A 21,130-nucleotide genomic window follows, 5' to 3' on the forward strand; every position below is an offset into this window, starting at 1 on the left:
GGAAACTTTTTCTGCACTGCCATGTACTACAGTTGAAAAAAGAGAATCGGGTTTCGGGCTAAATGAGTGTCAAGTAGAATATAGATTTTCGACAAAACAGCTCATCACACTAAACACTTCAAGCATCACTTGTCAATGAACTCTTTCTACATACGCTTTAAAACGTTAGGGGAGGGGGGGGAGTACTAATGACCAGATGAATAGAGAAGATCAAAGAGTTGAGACAAAGAACCGCTGCATTTCCTAGTATCATTAACAGAATGTTTCAGCCTATAAGTCAAGTCTTCAAAGGGGGAGCACACATAAACGAACTCATTTAATGAGGAAACAACAAAAACAAAACAAAAAACAACAACACATTAAACTGAACAACGAAGGGCTGACAACAACCCAAAAAAAAAAGACCAGCTTGATGGAAATCGATGCTAAAGCCTGGAACGTGTGTGTGTGTGTGTGTGTGTGATGATATTTCAGAGACACAGGTGGATTACTAAAACTTAAATAACACTTTGACACTCAACTTGTAGGGGATGTGTAGTGCCCTGAGTAAACTAAACTTAATTTTTTTTGGTTGAAATCAAGGTGTGTAATAAACTCTAAAGTCTTCAATAGTTACAACCACAACACACTCTAGGTCAGCAGTGCTCAACTTTTGAAGTGCCGAGACCTCCCTAATACGATTTCCCACCAGGCAGCGACCCCCAGTCGTATTTTTCCCCCGTTCATATGCAAAGATAAATGTACTGATGTTATGAAATCTTTCTCGTAATGTCTAGAGCTGATCCATAATGTATTCTCATTGGTAGAATTGGAACACAGCAAAAGCTTTATGTAATTGTTAATTAGTAAAAAAATAAGAGATGTTTTATGTTACGTTTAACCCTATTTAAGTCATTGGTTAACATGCATGGCTAAATGCATGACGCGTAGGACGTAATCATCTTCTTTTATGAAGTAACGTCTGTATTATATAAGATAAGATAAGAACCCTATTCCTGTGCCTACTTGGGTGACAATGGGAAAAGCATGGCGGAGGTTGGAGGACGCTATCAAATAAGGTCAACTGCATAGTTATACATTAGAAAAATATGCCAACGTAAGTGTGAAGATTGGATTCTGATGGGAGTCTTTGACTAGGTGTTCCACGAATTACTGGATAGAATGACCTCTTTCTCTCCGTAATTATTTACCACATTTGGGTATAATCAACGTTGGTATCGTCAGTTAGGAGAGAAAGGGTTAACTAGTACGCCATCACGAGAATTCATCTCTCAAAGAGGAAAAAAAAAAGGAAGCTAAATACGCAGAACGTGTAAAGTGTTCCGCTAAGAAAAAAGTTTGGGAACCACTGGTGTAGAGTTACCACTATGATCCATAAGCTTCTGAAAACATGGGATCTAATGCCAAAACCTTAGTCCGATATATTGAAACAAAAGCTTCAGTTCTACGAGGTTAATGACTACAAATGATTTAGAGGCGAGATATTTCCCAACTGATTATAAGCAGAAGTGAAGATGAAATAGCAGCAAATGTCCATTAATGAGAACATCGAGTCCACAGAGGTCGCTGTTAATGAGGTGGTCAGCCTTGTCCGTTACTCCATGGTACAGGATGGTCAGAGACAAGGCGATGACACGCCAAACCTCAACAGTAGCGGACGATAAGTTCTGAAACTAGGATCAACTTTCCCCGACCTTGTCAGTCAATCCGTTATGTAGGCCACTAGTACCAGATGACCACACTGACTTAATTGAAGCCAAAGTCAAAGTGGACCAGACGCTGAGTGAATAATTCAATAAGTCACTCTACGACCCAATGCGCTAAAAAGAAGAAAGGGGAAAAAAAAACTTTCTTTTGAAGCCTTTCCTCCCCCTGGCCGTCTCACACTAAATCCTGATCTTCTGTGCACAAACCAAACAAACGGCTAGTAGTCTAGAACTTGTGTCTGTGTGTGTATGGATGTGTGTTGCTGTTATTCCAAGAGCTCATAGTCTGGCCACACGCAAGCCACTTGACTTCAACAACTGGCTCATTTAACCAAGACAATGTGAACAGAAAAAAAAAAAAGAGAGAAGCCGACAGACACAAATGACATCATCATGCTCCATCACAAAACCAGCGGACACACAAACACGTGAGAAGTTCCAATAGCCGGTGAAACGCAGCAGTCGTGTTAAATACAACAGAAGATCACAGCCCCTACTTTCTCTCTGATACTGATACTTGACCATCAAACTTAACGCCAAATACAATTTTGTCTTCTAGTTCAAGCTAAACAATTCTTTGGACCTACTTCATGTATTAAGTGAATCTTTTCAAAACTATAGAATCAATCATGCTCTTGATGTTCAGTGAAAGCTAAATGGAAGGAAACTAGTGCTGTTTTTGACCCACACATAGACCTGTCCACAGATTCAAAATACAAAGAGCTCTACATCTGTGTACTTTGTTCAAGTCCCAATGGACATGGTCATTTAAAATCTTCTATTTTTAGCGACCCCCCCCCCCGTTAGGGGAAAGCGCTAATAGGTTTGTGCAAAAGTCCGTCTGTCACACTCAGCGATTTTTTCATAACAATACACCAATTCTAAAACAATTACGTAAATTAAGGGAGGCAATGTTACAATATGTTAACAAAGAAAGATAATTTTGTGCGTATTTTCAGTATCACTAAGTCAAATATATTTATAAAATGTATTAGAAATGTTTACAACTAATATAAATATTAGTTAAAGGTGTTTAGCTGCTAAAATTAAAAGAAAACATTTATGTTTGTTTATAAAGGCTAAAAGTGCACTTTGTATGTAAATATCACGCAAATGTTTTAAAATGGACTTTTTATGCAGCGACTTTCGTGCAGTAGCGTAACGCCAAATAATCAGATTTTATTTATATTTTGTTTAGTTCCCCCATCAGGATAATAACCGCTTATTTTGGTGAGTTTTGTTTGTTGGTCGGTCAGTCCGTCAAGTTTATATAAAAAAAAAAACAACAACACTAAACGCTTTAGAATATCTGATTTAACCTTCAATGTTCCTTCCAAAACATTGCAATAGTGTTAAGTATCTATAATAGATTGTTCCGGATGTTTTTTGTGAAAAACAAATCAATGCCAACGAAGGTTTGTTTGCTCTTCTAACTTAGATTAAGTGTAATGTCCGTGCTATGAACTATGAAGAAGTTCCGGAAGTTGTTCCGGAAGTTGTTTTATTTTTAAAAACTATGTCAAACGATTATTTGAAATAGCATCATTGACTTACATTACCCTTATAGTCTTGGACAATAAGTCACTATAGTTTAATTATCGATATCCAATTGTTCCATATTTTCAACTTAAAGCAAATTTAAGTCAAATGACTTTTTTTTTTCCAAAAATAGTAGATATAGATCTTAAGAGTGCTAAATCCGAAGTTTAGTTTATGTAGATCTATATCCTTATAACAATACAGCTCTGTTGATTGTCGTGCTAAGACATCGAAGTACAAGCACGATATATCAATGCTGAAAGATTATCTAAAATCGCTCGTCTGACATATTGTACATATCCGGTAGAGATGACATGCCGAAATGTGTAATATATCTATCAATAATAGGCTATTAATTTGTAACCAGTTTGTTATTAAGTTGAGAACAATGCCGTCGAGCGGTTAGCGTGCTGAACTGATTGTCTCGACGGTCCCGGGTTGTTTGTGTTTCGGATGTTCCTTCAGAGTTGAAGATAGTTTACTTCCTAGTCTAAACGACGGGGGCCGCCTCTGAGTTTGTGTGATAACACAAACTCTCTTTGTAATCTTGTTTACTTCTAGCTTACACTTCAAAGGGCCATTGTCTCGCGACACAAACACCAACAATGCCCTAAGACCATTCTCTACCTAGGAAAGACCATTCTGTACACCTCCACACGATCATCAATTTTTCATTTTGTTGCCAATCGCGAGCCTAGACTTAGCAAAGTTCAAACGCAATCGGGCTTACAACTATGAAACAAGAATGGAAAGTCTTAGAAATGCATTGTTTCTTTGAAATAAAACAAGAAAACTTCCACCAATCTTAAAACCGACTTGAACACAGAAGCATATTAACTTTAGCAGAGAGAGGTATCCTTTAATCTTCTGTAGACCACAGCACCTGACAGACATCCATCTACCAAGGAATCAGGCGTGTAGACCCAAGCATCAGATCTGGCGTGTGCACACCCAGTAAGTATTTTATTCAATACACAACAGGTCTGGCGTGTACACACACTGTTGTGGACGGTCGTAGACTTCTAGCACCAAACTGCTTGTAGCTAACTAAACCACAGAAGGCGTGTTATATCTTAACTTATAAGACTTTAAATAGCTTGAATAACTTTTTTATGAACAATATTATATTATATATATGACTTTTATTACGATATAGACAAAGTCAACTTGAGATAACATGAAATAAATCTAGTAGACTTTAGTAATAATATAAACTGAAACTAAATCTAACAATACAAAAACACGTCTTTGCCCTCTGGCAATCAGGAGTCGTCTGTTGTATCTAAGACTGCTGACAACAATGCCGCTTATCTTGCACCATACACAATATGTAGCTAACCTCTCCCCCCCCCCCCCACAAACACACAGTGAATATTGTACTCAGTACACAGCAGGCACACCCAGTAAGTATTGGTTTCAACATTGTCTATTAGTAAGGCTATTTCGATAAATCCACAAAGGGCAATAGTGATACAAAAAAAAAAACCAAGGGGCCATAGTGATAAAAAACAAGGGGCCATACTGATAAAAAGTAGGGGCCATACTGATAAACACATAGTGATTTTTTTTCGAAATCCCCCCCCTCCCCAAAAAAAGGTTAAGTGGAAATAACAACAAAAGTGTTACCAGTGGACTGTCATACAATCAATTTAGGTTGTTACATCCTAAAGAAAAACCCAGTTTTGTGTAGTTTTAATCTCTCTCCACCAAAGACATTACCATAAAAAAAAAATAAAAAAATATCCCCTTTTGAAATGTACAATGTATATCAAACATATTAAACATTGCACAATTATTCAAGACATGAATCAATTAAAAAAAAAATTAACAAATTAGTTAATTAATCATTAATGATTAATTATTTATTTTGATATTAAAATAAGGGGAATAACTGCTTAATGAGAGATGTGGATGTATTTATGAATTTAATCCCCATATTACATTCTGACACATTTTTTCTCCAACTTCCATTCTCAGAACATAATTATTCATAGTCATTGACAAAATACGAATCAATCCAAAAATTAACCAATTAATTAATCAATTAGTACTAATTAATTAATGTTGTTTAATGTAGCAGAAAGGTAGCTAAACCCTGCCAGTCATTAGCGGCTCTTAAAACTAATCTTTTTTTCTTTTTTAAATTATACCTACATATATTCACTTATCAAGTGAGAACAAGCAAAAATAGACATTAAGCCAAATAATGGTTAGTGGAAGTAAAACCAATTTGAATTAGTTAGGATTATTTTGATAAGACCAAAAGAAAAAAAAAACAACTTGATCTGGAATGATGTAAGAGAATGTATAAGCATGCAGGCTGTGTCACTGCGACCTGTGCATAAGACTCACCCCAGTACTAACTAAAGAGACAAAGATGTACTCACCCCAGTACTAACTAAAGACAACATAATCCTCTCGTTCAGAGCAAGTGTTTCTCCACCTTTCATCTTGATTCTTTTTTTGTCTAAACACTTCATTGCATACCTGAAACACACAAGGGAAAAAAACCTAGATAAAACACAGACAAGACACAAACCTTAAAAAGACAGACTAGACTAAGACACCAACCTTACTAGACATAGACAAGACACATGCTAGAGCATACAAAATATAGTTCTAATGATCTAATTCATATTTATGATGCCTCCCTAAAAGGAATTGGGCCAGTGGTTCTCAAAACACTGCTGTAAGGTAAAGATCCACATAGAGACAGTTAGTTCACTGTGAAACTCTGGGAATAGTTTGCTAAACAATTACTTTCGTAGTTCAAACAAATGGCTAACAATCATTGACATGTAACTGCTTGCTTTTTTTTTCTCTTAACAATGTTTCTGTTTTTTTACTAATCTTCTACAAGTTATTTGTCACAATTAATTATTTAATTTTTTTTTTTAAATAACCAATCGGCTAATCAAATAGTGGCAATTATTTGAATGTTGTTTGATACAGAAAATGGGAAATGCATCTTACACTATTGATATATATATATATATATATATATATGTATGTAAATGTGGAGTTCTTCACCTTAGATAACCTTAATTTTATTGTTTTAGCAAGTTTAAGCAAAATTGAAGTCAGATCACGTTTAGAACAAACGTTTCAACAAGATAAGATCATCTTGCAAAATCAACAAATAGCTGGGCGACCCCCCCCCCCCGGCCCCCATTATCTATCTCCTGTTATGGCCCAAGTCCAATACTTTCTATCAAAGTTTCTGGATTATTTTATGATTGGGTTGAGGCGATCAATTCAATGTGGATGAAAGTAAGACTCCCAAGATTTCCCTGCGCCCAAGCTTCAGGTCTACTGATGAAACTGATTGCAAATACACAGTCAGATCTCATGGTCCCTATCATTTTACATTATTGTACCTAACACTTTAAAGCAGTAGTCAGGCAATAGTCAGGCAGAGACTGTTTGATTCCTTACATCACAATGCACTAGATATTTGTAAAATCCTGACTTATCAGTCATTGTATAAAATAATGAGGTTTAGTCAAGAGAAAAAAAGAACACACTGTTGATATTCAATTCTATTTCAAAGGCAAAGCAAATATTTTATTTACTTGGAATGTTTGTAGTTTCATAACTCATATATATATATATATATATAAACCTATTAGCTCCCTTTGAAATGTGATGAAGTCAGATTGACCTTCATTACATTAAGTACTTGATTCTAAAAAAAATATTGAAACAGTTCAGAGTAGCCTTGTGTTTGTGTCTAAAAGTCAAGGTCTACTTCTAAATGGCATGCAACCCATAAACCACATGGACCTATCTAAGTCACTTGCAAATAACATTTAGGGCATGGAGCTGCAGCTTACAGTATCAGAGATAAAACCACTGCCATGCACACACCCCACCTCCTCCATTACCTATACCCATTCTAGTGGAGAAGCAACAATGTCCAGACAACAAAAAAACAACAGAAGATTTAAGATTTCCCAGAGCAAGAAGCCAGAAAGTCTGCAATGGGTCCACAAGTAATGTAGTCAGTCAAACAAACAAATTCATGGTCCTTGGACTTGCAACTAGTACAAGTCATGCAGTGAGTCCCTAAAGATGATACTTACATTTTCCCTGTGTCTGCCTTCCTGCAGCCATAGACTTCCCCAAAACCTCCCCTGCCAATGATTCTATGTACACTAAAATCGTTCATTGTTAACTGTGGATAAAGCAATGATATCAACTGCTTGAGCACACAATTAAAAAGTTCACTGACATTTTCAACATGAATCTAAGAATATATGCACTATTTGCAAGTAGGTAAACATATCATTTTAAAAAGCTGTTCAATGTTCTAACTGTACTTACATTAATATTTAATTCTAAGTTTTTCCATTGACAAAATCTGGTGTATTTGTCACTGTGGATCAGAAAAAGACAATAAGTAACAGGCCCATCCAACACTAAAACAAAATGAATGCTCAACTACAACACAAGGAAACAAAATTAAACAGTCAACCGTTTGGAAAGGGGAGATTCTATTTGTGAAAAAAAAGCCAAGCAGTTTTATGATCTTAGTGTCAACTGTCCCCAAATCTTCTTAACTCTTTCTCTCCTAACTGACTATACCAGCATTGATTCCACCAGAATGTGGTAAATAATTACGGAAAGAGTTAAATATCCATAAATAATTAAGACTGGTCATGAGTTCTATATCCAATGCCATGTGGCCTCTACATTTGAGTTCTAGGCTCTTACTTATTCAAGGGTATTAGGTCAGAAATATCTAACAAGGTATCTGAAAGCCTTCACATGTGCATCACTTAATAGCAGCCAGGGAGAAATGAGTCAAGAGAAAATAAATCCAACATGTTTATGATTTGGACACTGAGGTTGGTTGGGGAAAATGACATGTAAATCTAAGAGGTCATGGAAATGAATTAGTTGATTGCATTCCCTGGGTTTCAAATGCCAGCTTCCAAGGGATATAGTCTGGAAGCCAGCACAATAACCCACTGACTGTATTTAGGACAGAATGTCTGACTAGTCATTTGATATATGCTTAGGAATATTTCAGTGATGGGAACTGACTTTGCAAAAATTTTAGGAAATTTTGTAAGCCCCCCCCCCCCCCCCCCCCCCCGTTTTTGAACTGGCCTGTCGTGGCGACGACTTAAAAAAAGATGTTGCTGAATTTTTTTAAACTACGTAGAATCATTTAATTTAATATTTTCTTTAATTAATGTTGTATTACATAACATTTACACTGCATTGTGCATTACTGCACACAAACTGCACTTCATTTAGCATTACTGCACTCAAAATGCATTCATGGCACTATTGTTTGTATATATATTGATGGGAGGAGAAAGCTTTTTGCAGTCTGAGCATTCTATAATAGATAACTGCTTTATACAGATATTGTAACAACTTCTTTCTCAAACAACTATAAGGATTAAATGTGTTTGAAAAACATGCTTTTAAAATTAGTAATGATAAGTTTTATATTAAAATATATACATATCCCTCACTATAGATAGATCTATAATCTATAGCTACTACTACTTATATCTAATAACTTTTCTAGATTCTAGATCCAATATATTATTATTAGATATCTACATTCTGTCAGGCTTATACTCAGTAACTCACTATAGTCATGTTAAGAAGTTTAAGAAGGCCTACTTACTACTATATAAAAAAAGTATATTCTATATATAAATCCAGATGGTCGGTACACGGTAGGTCTATCACAGTATCACTCTATTAGATGAGTAGATCTAGATCTTATTATTATTATAATAGATCTAGATGTCTAAATCTAATCCCATTTGAACTCAAGGAAGTCGGCAGGCAGGGTTCAAATTAGAAAAATCTAGGGGTCATCGTAACAACAGTGAAAAAATAATAGATCTTGAATTGTAGTAATAGCGGCGATTAGTGCTACATACGTCGTAACATAGCGACCGGGCATCATTCATGATTGATACTCTTAAGTCTAAGTTAAGTTTAAGTCGAATACTTTTCAAAAGCTGGCAAGCAGCCATTGAAGTCTAGATCTAGATCAAAAGTATTCAAATTAAAGAATCTAGATATCTATCTAGACTGATTCAAACCACTCTAATCTGGACCGAGATCTAGACTTATAAGACAATACGGTAACACAAGATTTTAAAAAAAAAATAGAACTTTAACTGTGTCAAAAGACCGGATGTGCGGAGTTCAAAACAAATCAAAAATCTTATTTCGCATTCTTCCGAAAATGGAAAAATAATAAAATCGGATTTTTTTTTTTCATAAAAAAAAATTGAAAAAAAAAAAATCGGATTTAAAAAAAAAAAAATGTCTGGAAAACTTCGGATTTTTTTGCTAGAAAATCGGACCAGAAGAAATTATCGGAATTCCGACAATTGTCGGAAAATTCCCATCACTGATATTTTAATTCCACCTGCTGACATTACCATGTCAGGCCATCCAGCAGGTCACCAGGATTCCAAAACTATACGTTTTATTTAAACAGAAAAAAAAAATCTATTTAAAATCTAATGAAAGGGAACTGCCCTTCCCACAACACACACCCCCTCTAAATCCAACCAATGGCCATTGCACATCAAATGTTTGTTCCCCCACTACAAAAAGACCAAACATATACACTGACCAACATTACTGGACATTAGAATAAATAAAGGGGGCTGGGAGGGGGGACAAAAGTATATTTTAAAAATGTACCTTTCTATAAATTTGTCAAATATATGACCTCTCAAAGAATTGCAAATTTCATTGATATAGGGCTGAAACACAATCATGGAAAAAAAAAAACATATTAGAAATGTTGAACAAATAAAGATTCTTTATCTGAACATGCACAAGTTTGATGTAACCTGCAATGTTGGGGCACAACAAAGTGCCTCAATGCCAAATCTGATGCTATGATGACAAGCTTTGAAAGTGTAAATTACACAGACATCCAACATTTAACTGTATAATACATTTGTATGTATGTATAATGGGGGCATGGTGGTTGAGTGGTAAAGCGCTTGGCTTCTGAACCAATAGGTCCCAGGTTCATCTCTCAATGAAGACTGGGATTTCTCATTTTTGGATTTTAAGGACACCTTTGAATCCACTCAACTCTAATGGATACCTGACTTCAAATGTGGAAAGTAAATGTTATTGGTAGTTGTGCTCGCTACATGGCCCCCCCTGTTTGTTAACCATTGGCCAATGAAACAGACGACCCTGGACCAAAGTAACAGATGACCTTTACATCATCTGCCCCACAGATCACAAGGTCTTAAAAGGGGGTACTTTTTATTTTACTATGTATGTATAATGAATGTCCATGCAGGATATAAAAAAAAAATGTGAATACAAAAGGCTTCCTTTACTCAAAGAAGCACAACAGAACTTCCATTGAATTTTCCAACACTGTTGATTGAACCCACTGGCCTATATGTTGAGTCTGTATATAAAGTGTGAGTTAACAACAAGGGAAGCAAATCAATCCAATTTAAATGTAAAACTGGTTAGCCTACAATGTCCATAAGACTTAGTTGTCCAATGTTAGAGTGGCATTAGAAACACCTCAAGTGTAAGAGATGGGGGTCTCTATGTAGGGAAAACAAAATGGGGTGTGCGTCTGACAGGCATAAACTGCTTTGCTTTCTATCAAGCGGGATCGAGTTCGAAACCCGACTTAAGCTGACGTTGTGTTTGCTGAGCGCCTAAAGACAGAAACTTTCTCCCAGATTCCCCCCCCCCCCACGTCATTACTCTATCAGTTGTGTTTTATATAGGCATATCTTTTATATAATAGGCTATGTGGGTAGTCATGAAAGCAGTCTGAAATTTCTCTCCCCCTTTTTCCCGTAGAGACCAGACCTCCTCCCCCCCCCCTGTTTTATTTTTCTCCTCAAGAAACCAATTCTCCTACTCCGTACAATAAATCAAATGTTCGCCGCCCCCCCCCCCCCCCAAATAAAACCTACAAACATTGTTACCCCCCCCCCCCGACACACACACACACACGCGCAGAACTCGCGACGGACGGTTCCCTAAAGCCTGCATTAATAATGGTTGAGACGAAAACAAATACGACTCACACAAACTCAATTCAAGCAGTGGAGGGACACGCAATGGGACTCCAGTGAACCAAACTTTCAGGCGGGGGGGGGGGGGCAACAACACAGCTGTCCTACTTTCTGACACCCCATTCCCACACAGAAGAGTTCTCGCCCTGTTGGAAAAAGTGGCTTTTTTTTAATTATTATTTTTATTTGTATTTCTGGCTGGTTTTGCGAAGAAGACACTAGCAGGCGTCCAGCCTACCAAGGTGACGGCGATTTATGTCCGTGTTTATCTTTGATCCTAGCATCCAAGGACTTGACATTGTAGCCATTTGTTTTTTAAAGCAAGTCTTTCTTTTCGGGGTTAACAAAAAAAAAAAAAAAGCAGAAAGGAAGCGAGGGCGACGGAAACCAAACAAAGGTCGTCGGGTGTATTCGTATCACATTATCTGCTCAATCTAATAGAGAAAGTACAATGGAAGGTAGTTTTATGCCCGCATAGAAAAAAAATGTTTGACCAATAATCTTGATAAAACTTGGCATAACTATTCCTTAGATCGGAGACCGAAGTGTATGTTTATGTCTGGGATGGCTTCTTGGTGGTGCGGTATGCGCGCTGGACTGTCGTTCGGACTTTTCGATGGTCCTGGGTTCAAACCCTGCCCGCTTCCATCCCCCATATTCCTGCGGGAGGTTTGGACTAGGAAGTAAGCTATCTTCAGCTCTGAAGGAACATCCGAAACATGTCAAATATTTTACAAACAAACATTTTTAATGTCCCTCCCGCAACAAGGGAGCCTTACAAACAATTAAAATGCCTAAGTCTTAACAAATCGGGTAAACCTGTTTTCACAGTATTTTATTTTGGACACGAACATGTTGGCTAAACTGGGAAACCCATTTTCATACTCTTTTACTTTTATGACACAATTTTAAAAAAATTAAAATGGAAATACACCAAGTTTGACATAGATCTAGATCTAAATCCCATCCAGTAGATCAGTAATACCAAAACTAAGGCCCGCAGGCGCGATTCCTATCCGGCTGGTAACAAATAAAGTTTTAAGCCAAGGAGGTCCGTTGCTTTAAGTCAAGAAAAATGAACCTGGAAAATGTACAATCCTTTTGTCTACAAAGCTGCATTCGAAGGCATAATTAGGGGGAGCGTCGCACTCTAGTGGCTATGTTAACATTGTTCATCCATCGTGGTTCGACGATGACAAAAAATGTCCCATTGTCTTTTCATCTAACATTCATTCATTCATTTCAAAGAGGACAACCATCGCTCTGTAAGTCACATAATAATGGTATTGTCTTTTTCAAAAAGTATTTGTCAAGTTTTTCCTGTTATATTCTAGGCTCTGATAAAGCATCGCGCGATGAGTTAGTACCAGACCCCCCCCCTTTTATCCTTATACTTTTGCGTATGGATAAAAAAAATAGATCATAGTTTATTTGTATGTAAATAGATCTAGCAAAACTCTGGATTTATATCACAAGGAGTTTTACAAATATTATTTGGTTGATTTTTTTTTTTACTGTTAAAGAGAATGCAATTTCAAGCTTACAATGAACGGGTTCCACGACAAATGATTTACATACAAATGGTTCACAAGACTAACTTGCTTATCGACAATTATTTACAATGTGAACCAGTTGTCGGGAACCATTTGTCTGTGAACTACCGGTATTGGTCGTCTGAACCAGTTGATTACAGTCAAACTAGAGTTTTCCCGGTGTGTCCAACGAGCTAGTCATTCTTTTCTCAGTGATATGCATCAACTGTTAAATTTCTAGGGAAATCGTGAGCCGCGTTTTTGAGCTCCGCGGTACGCGAACAGGTTCCTGAAGGTTCCATGAAGTTCTGACTTGAATAGAGATATTGTAAAAACGTCCAGAAAACTGGTGGTCATTCGTTGTACAGTGGTCAATTTGCATGTACTGTTACACTGGGCTTTTAATGTAGTGTTATTGAAGACAATGCAATACAGTTGGTCCAAAAATGAGATTGGACCAAAAGCGCTCTGAGCATGCTATAAGCATGAAAGTAGCGCAATATAAAAGCTATAATATATATAGATAAGCGTCAGTCAATACAATGAAAACATAGACCAAATATAAAACGTTTCCCTCTCAGACCTTGAGGTCTATCGGGGCAGATGATCATCTGTTTCTGTGGCCTATGGATAACGAGGGTGTAATGTGGCCAGCACAACGACCAACCGCCTTTCCTTTTACCCAACCAAATGTCAGGTACCCATTAGAGCTGGGTGGAAGTGCCCAAAGGTTCCGGAAATTAAAAATCCCAATCTTCACCCGGATTCGAACCCAGTACTACCGGTTCGGAAGCCAAGCGTTTTACCGCTCAGCCACCGCGCCTCCTTGACCCAATGTGGACGTTTAATATTCCCCCCTCCATCCCTTTTCTCCTACTCTGGCATCCACGAGATCCAGTTTCAAGAGCTAGCAGCTATTTACATTGATTACCTCTGTAATTGATTACATATGTTTCAAAGTGGAGGCTATCACAGGCAAGCATGAAGCGATATTTCCTAGGACGGTATACACAAACACACACTTCTTTTCTTGTCCTCCCCACAAATCAATAACCAGACCACACTTTAAACATCACAGCTTACAGCATTTTCAAACCAACAAAAAAAAAAACTTAAACATCGACCAGGGAAAAAAAAGAGCTTCGCTACCATAATATGTTGACCGAATGTTGAGACTGAATGTTAGATGTTCTAATGGGATGTAGGTGATGGGTAGAAGTTCTAGTGGGATGTAGATGATTGGTAGATGTTCTAGTGGGATGTAGGTGATTGGTAGATGTTCTAATGGGATGTAGGTGATGGGTAGATGTTCTAGTGGGATGTAGGTGATGGGTAGATGTTCTAGTGGGATGTAGGTGATGGGTAGATGTTCTAGTGGGATGTAGGTGATTGGTAGATGTTCTAGTGGGATGTAGGTGATGGGTAGATGTTCTAGTGGGATGTAGGTGATTGGTAGATGTTCTAGTGGGATGTAGGTGATTGGTAGATGTTCTAGTGGGATGTAGATGATGGGTAGATGTTCTAGTGGGATGTAGGTGATGGGTAGATGTTCTAGTGGGATGTAGGTGATTGGTAGATGTTCTAGTGGGATGTAGATGATGGGTAGATGTTCTAGTGGGATGTAGATGTTGGGTAGATGTTCTTTATGGCATGTAGGTGATTGGTAGATGTTCTAGTGGGATGTAGATGATGGGTAGATGTTCTAGTGGGATGTAGGTGATTGGTAGATGTTCTAGTGGGATGTAGGTGATGGGTAGATGTTCTAGTGGGATGTAGGTGTTGGGTAGATGTTCTAGTGGGATGTAGGTGATTGGTAGATGTTCTAGTGGGATGTAGGTGATTGGTAGATGTTCTAATGGGATGTAGGTGTTGGGTAGATGTTCTTTATGGGATGTAGGTGTTGGGTAGATGTTCTAGTGGGATGTAGGAGATTGGTAGATGTTCTAGTGGGATGTAGGTGATTGGTAGATGTTCTAGTGGGATGTAGGTGATTGGTAGATGTTCTAGTGGGATGTAGGTGATTGGTAGATGTTCTAGTGGGATGTAGGTGTTGGGTAGATGTTCTAGTGGGATGTAGGTGATTGGTAGATGTTCTAGTGGGATGTAGGTGTTGGGTAGATGTTCTAGTGGGATGTAGATGATGGGTAGATGTTCTAGTGGGATGTAGGTGATGGGTAGATGTTCTTTATGGGATGTAGGTGATGGGTAGATGTTCTTTATGGGATGTAGGTGATTGGTAGATGTTCTAGTGGGATGTAGGTGATTGGTAGATGTTCTAGTGGGATGTAGGTGATTGGTAGATGTTCTAGTGGGATGTAGATGATTGGTAGATGTTCTAGTGGGATGAAGGTGATGGGTAGATGTTCTAGTGGGATGAAGGTGATTGGTAGATGTTCTAGTGGGATGTAGGTGATTGGTAGATGTTCTAGTGGGATGTAGGTGATTGGTAGATGTTCTAGTGGGATGTAGATGATGGGTAGATGTTCTAGTGGGATGTAGGTGATGGGTAGATGTTCTTTATGGGATGTAGGTGATTGGTAGATGTTCTAGTGGGATGTAGGTGATGGGTAGATGTTCTTTATGGGATGTAGGTGATTGGTAGATGTTCTAGTGGGATGTAGGTGATTGGTAGATGTTCTAGTGGGATGTAGGTGATGGGTAGATGTTCTTTATGGGATGTAGGTGATTGGTAGATGTTCTAGTGGGATGTAGGTGATGGGTAGATGTTCTTTATGGGATGTAGGTGATTGGTAGATGTTCTAGTGGGATGTAGGTGATGGGTAGATGTTCTTTATGGGATGTAGGTTTTGGGTAGATGTTCTTTATGGGATGTAGGTGATTGGTAGATGTTCTAGTGGGATGTAGGTGATTGGTAGATGTTCTAATGGGATGTAGGTGATTGGTAGATGTTCTAGTGGGATGTAGGTGATGGGTAGATGTTCTAGTGGGATGTAGGTGATTGGTAGATGTTCTAGTGGGATGTAGGTGATGGGTAGATGTTCTAGTGGGATGTAGGTGATTGGTAGATGTTCTAGTGGGATGTAGGTGATTGGTAGATGTTCTAGTGGGATGTAGGTGATTGGTAGATGTTCTAGTGGGATGTAGATGATGGGTAGATGTTCTAGTGGGATGTAGATGATGGGTAGATGTTCTAGTGGGATGTAGATGATGGGTAGATGTTCTAGTGGGATGTAGGTGATTGGTAGATGTTCTAGTGGGATGTAGATGATGGGTAGATGTTCTAGTGGGATGTAGATGTTGGGTAGATGTTCTTTATGGCATGTAGGTGATTGGTAGATGTTCTAGTGGGATGTAGATGTTGGGTAGATGTTCTTTATGGGATGTAGGTGATTGGTAGATGTTCTAGTGGGATGTAGATGTTGGGTTGATGTTCTAGTGGGATGTAGATGATGGGTAGATGTTCTTTATGGGATGTAGGTGATTGGTAGATGTTCTAGTGGGATGTAGGTGATTGGTAGATGTTCTAGTGGGATGTAGGTGATTTGGTAGATATTCTAGTGGGATGTAGGTGATGGGTAGATGTTCTAGTGGGATGTAGGTGATTGGTAGATGTTCTAGTGGGATGTAGGTGATTGGTAGATGTTCTAGTGGGATGTAGGTGATTGGTAGATGTTCTAGTGGGATGTAGATGATGGGTAGATGTTCTAGTGGGATGTAGGTGATGGGTAGATGTTCTAGTGGGATGTAGGTGATTGGTAGATGTTCTAGTGGGATGTAGATGATGGGTAGATGTTCTAGTGGGATGTAGATGTTGGGTAGATGTTCTTTATGGCATGTAGGTGATTGGTAGATGTTCTAGTGGGATGTAGATGTTGGGTAGATGTTCTTTATGGGATGTAGGTGATTGGTAGATGTTCTAGTGGGATGTAGATGTTGGGTTGATGTTCTAGTGGGATGTAGATGATGGGTAGATGTTCTTTATGGGATGTAGGTGATTGGTAGATGTTCTAGTGGGATGTCGGTGATTGGTAGATGTTCTAGTGGGATGTAGATGATGGGTAGATGTTCTTTATGGGATGTAGGTGATTGGTAGATGTTCTAGTGGGATGTCGGTGATTGTTAGATGTTCTAGTGGGATGTAGATGATGGGTAGATGTTCTTTATGGGATGTAGGTGATTGGTAGATGTTCTAGTGGGATGTAGGTGATTGGTAGATGTTCTAGTGGGATGTAGGTGATGGGTAGATGTTCTAGTGGGATGTAGATGATGGGTAGATGTTCTAGTGGGATGTAGGTGATGGGTAGATGTTCTAGTGGGATGTAGATGATGGGTAGATGTTCTAGTGGGATGTAGGTGATGGGTAGATGTTCTAGTGGGATGTAGATGATGGGTAGATGTTCTAGTGGGATGTAGATGTTGGGTAGATGTTCTTTATGGCATGTAGGTGATTGGTAGATGTTCTAGTGGGATGTAGATGTTGGGTAGATGTTCTTTATGGGATGTAGGTGATTGGTAGATGTTCTAGTGGGATGTAGATGATGGGTAGATGTTCTAGTGGGATGTAGATGATGGGTAGATGTTCTAGTGGGATGTATGTGATTGGTAGATGTTCTAGTGGGATGTAGATGATGGGTAGATGTTCTAGTGGGATGTAGGTGATTGGTAGATGTTCTAGTGGGATGTAGATGATGGGTAGATGTTCTAGTGGGATGTAGGTGATTGGTAGATGTTCTAGTGGGATGTAGGTGATTGGTAGATGTTCTAGTGGGATGTAGGTGATTGGTAGATGTTCTAGTGGGATGTAGGTGATGGGTAGATGTTCTAGTGGGATGTAGATGATGGGTAGATGTTCTAGTGGGATGTAGGTGTTGGGTAGATGTTCTAGTGGGATGTAGATGATGGGTAGATGTTCTAGTGGGATGTAGGTGATTGGTAGATGTTCTAGTGGGATGTAGATGATGGGTAGTTGTTCTAGTGGGATGTAGATGATGGGTAGATGTTCTTTATGGGATGTAGGTGATTGGTAGATGTTCTAGTGGGATGTAGATGATGGGTAGATGTTCTAGTGGGATGTATGTGATTGGTAGATGTTCTAGTGGGATGTAGATGATGGGTAGATGTTCTAGTGGGATGTAGGTGATGGGTAGATGTTCTAGTGGGATGTAGGTGATGGGTAGATGTTCTAGTGGGATGTAGGTGATGGGTAGATGTTCTAGTGGGATGTAGGTGATTGGTAGATGTTCTAGTGGGATGTAGGTGATGGGTAGATGTTCTAGTGGGATGTAGGTGATTGGTAGATGTTCTAGTGGGATGTAGGTGATGGGTAGATGTTCTAGTGGGATGTAGATGATGGGTAGATGTTCTAGTGGGATGTAGGTGATGGGTAGATGTTCTAGTGGGATGTAGGTGATTGGTAGATGTTCTAGTGGGATGTAGATGATGGGTAGATGTTCTAGTGGGATGTAGATGATTGGTAGATGTTCTAGTGGGATGAAGGTGATGGGTAGAAGTTCTAGTGGGATGTAGATGATTGGTAGATGTTCTAGTGGGATGTAGGTGATTGGTAGATGTTCTAATGGGATGTAGGTGATGGGTAGATGTTCTAGTGGGATGTAGGTGATGGGTAGATGTTCTAGTGGGATGTAGGTGATGGGTAGATGTTCTAGTGGGATGTAGGTGATTGGTAGATGTTCTAGTGGGATGTAGGTGATGGGTAGATGTTCTAGTGGGATGTAGGTGATTGGTAGATGTTCTAGTGGGATGTAGGTGATTGGTAGATGTTCTAGTGGGATGTAGATGATGGGTAGATGTTCTAGTGGGATGTAGGTGATGGGTAGATGTTCTAGTGGGATGTAGGTGATTGGTAGATGTTCTAGTGGGATGTAGATGATGGGTAGATGTTCTAGTGGGATGTAGGTGATTGGTAGATGTTCTAATGGGATGTAGGTGATTGGTAGATGTTCTAGTGGGATGTAGATGATGGGTAGATGTTCTAGTGGGATGTAGGTGATTGGTAGATGTTCTAGTGGGATGTAGGTGATGGGTAGATGTTCTAGTGGGATGTAGGTGTTGGGTAGATGTTCTAGTGGGATGTAGGTGATTGGTAGATGTTCTAGTGGGATGTAGGTGATTGGTAGATGTTCTAATGGGATGTAGGTGTTGGGTAGATGTTCTTTATGGGATGTAGGTGTTGGGTAGATGTTCTAGTGGGATGTAGGAGATTGGTAGATGTTCTAGTGGGATGTAGGTGATTGGTAGATGTTCTAGTGGGATGTAGGTGATTGGTAGATGTTCTAGTGGGATGTAGGTGATTGGTAGATGTTCTAGTGGGATGTAGGTGTTGGGTAGATGTTCTAGTGGGATGTAGGTGATTGGTAGATGTTCTAGTGGGATGTAGGTGTTGGGTAGATGTTCTAGTGGGATGTAGATGATGGGTAGATGTTCTAGTGGGATGTAGGTGATGGGTAGATGTTCTTTATGGGATGTAGGTGATGGGTAGATGTTCTTTATGGGATGTAGGTGATTGGTAGATGTTCTAGTGGGATGTAGGTGATTGGTAGATGTTCTAGTGGGATGTAGGTGATTGGTAGATGTTCTAGTGGGATGTAGATGATTGGTAGATGTTCTAGTGGGATGAAGGTGATGGGTAGATGTTCTAGTGGGATGAAGGTGATTGGTAGATGTTCTAGTGGGATGTAGGTGATTGGTAGATGTTCTAGTGGGATGTAGGTGATTGGTAGATGTTCTAGTGGGATGTAGATGATGGGTAGATGTTCTAGTGGGATGTAGGTGATGGGTAGATGTTCTTTATGGGATGTAGGTGATTGGTAGATGTTCTAGTGGGATGTAGGTGATGGGTAGATGTTCTTTATGGGATGTAGGTGATTGGTAGATGTTCTAGTGGGATGTAGGTGATTGGTAGATGTTCTAGTGGGATGTAGGTGATGGGTAGATGTTCTTTATGGGATGTAGGTGATTGGTAGATGTTCTAGTGGGATGTAGGTGATGGGTAGATGTTCTTTATGGGATGTAGGTGATTGGTAGATGTTCTAGTGGGATGTAGGTGATGGGTAGATGTTCTTTATGGGATGTAGGTTTTGGGTAGATGTTCTTTATGGGATGTAGGTGATTGGTAGATGTTCTAGTGGGATGTAGGTGATTGGTAGATGTTCTAATGGGATGTAGGTGATTGGTAGATGTTCTAGTGGGATGTAGGTGATGGGTAGATGTTCTAGTGGGATGTAGGTGATTGGTAGATGTTCTAGTGGGATGTAGGTGATGGGTAGATGTTCTAGTGGGATGTAGGTGATTGGTAGATGTTCTAGTGGGATGTAGGTGATTGGTAGATGTTCTAGTGGGATGTAGGTGATTGGTAGATGTTCTAGTGGGATGTAGATGATGGGTAGATGTTCTAGTGGGATGTAGATGATGGGTAGATGTTCTAGTGGGATGTAGATGATGGGTAGATGTTCTAGTGGGATGTAGGTGATTGGTAGATGTTCTAGTGGGATGTAGATGATGGGTAGATGTTCTAGTGGGATGTAGATGTTGGGTAGATGTTCTTTATGGCATGTAGGTGATTGGTAGATGTTCTAGTGGGATGTAGATGTTGGGTAGATGTTCTTTATGGGATGTAGGTGATTGGTAGATGTTCTAGTGGGATGTAGATGTTGGGTTGATGTTCTAGTGGGATGTAGATGATGGGTAGATGTTCTTTATGGGATGTAGGTGATTGGTAGATGTTCTAGTGGGATGTAGGTGATTGGTAGATGTTCTAGTGGGATGTAGGTGATTTGGTAGATATTCTAGTGGGATGTAGGTGATGGGTAGATGTTCTAGTGGGATGTAGGTGATTGGTAGATGTTCTAGTGGGATGTAGGTGATTGGTAGATGTTCTAGTGGGATGTAGGTGATTGGTAGATGTTCTAGTGGGATGTAGATGATGGGTAGATGTTCTAGTGGGATGTAGGTGATGGGTAGATGTTCTAGTGGGATGTAGGTGATTGGTAGATGTTCTAGTGGGATGTAGATGATGGGTAGATGTTCTAGTGGGATGTAGATGTTGGGTAGATGTTCTTTATGGCATGTAGGTGATTGGTAGATGTTCTAGTGGGATGTAGATGTTGGGTAGATGTTCTTTATGGGATGTAGGTGATTGGTAGATGTTCTAGTGGGATGTAGATGTTGGGTTGATGTTCTAGTGGGATGTAGATGATGGGTAGATGTTCTTTATGGGATGTAGGTGATTGGTAGATGTTCTAGTGGGATGTCGGTGATTGGTAGATGTTCTAGTGGGATGTAGATGATGGGTAGATGTTCTTTATGGGATGTAGGTGATTGGTAGATG

General features: G+C 39.1%; 1 protein-coding gene across 6 annotated transcripts in view; it reads right to left on the minus strand.

The window, feature by feature from the left end:
• The window catches only part of LOC106069803 (beta-adrenergic receptor kinase 2-like), a 97,494-nt gene that overhangs the window by 27,608 nt on the left and 48,756 nt on the right, over positions 1–21,130 (minus strand). For all 6 annotated transcript variants that reach the window (XM_056005566.1, XM_056005565.1, XM_056005567.1 and 3 more), the window contains 4 exons: positions 9,930–9,991; positions 7,569–7,620; positions 7,328–7,419; positions 5,633–5,732 (listed from right to left, as the gene is read on the minus strand). In XM_056005566.1, the coding sequence (XP_055861541.1) occupies positions 5,633–5,732; positions 7,328–7,419; positions 7,569–7,620; positions 9,930–9,991 (306 nt within the window). The remainder of the gene's footprint in view (positions 1–5,632; positions 5,733–7,327; positions 7,420–7,568; positions 7,621–9,929; positions 9,992–21,130) is intronic.

Source organism: Biomphalaria glabrata, chromosome 12 (genome assembly GCF_947242115.1).
Source record: "Biomphalaria glabrata chromosome 12, xgBioGlab47.1, whole genome shotgun sequence".
In the NCBI taxonomy this organism is placed as follows: domain Eukaryota; kingdom Metazoa; phylum Mollusca; class Gastropoda; family Planorbidae; genus Biomphalaria; species Biomphalaria glabrata.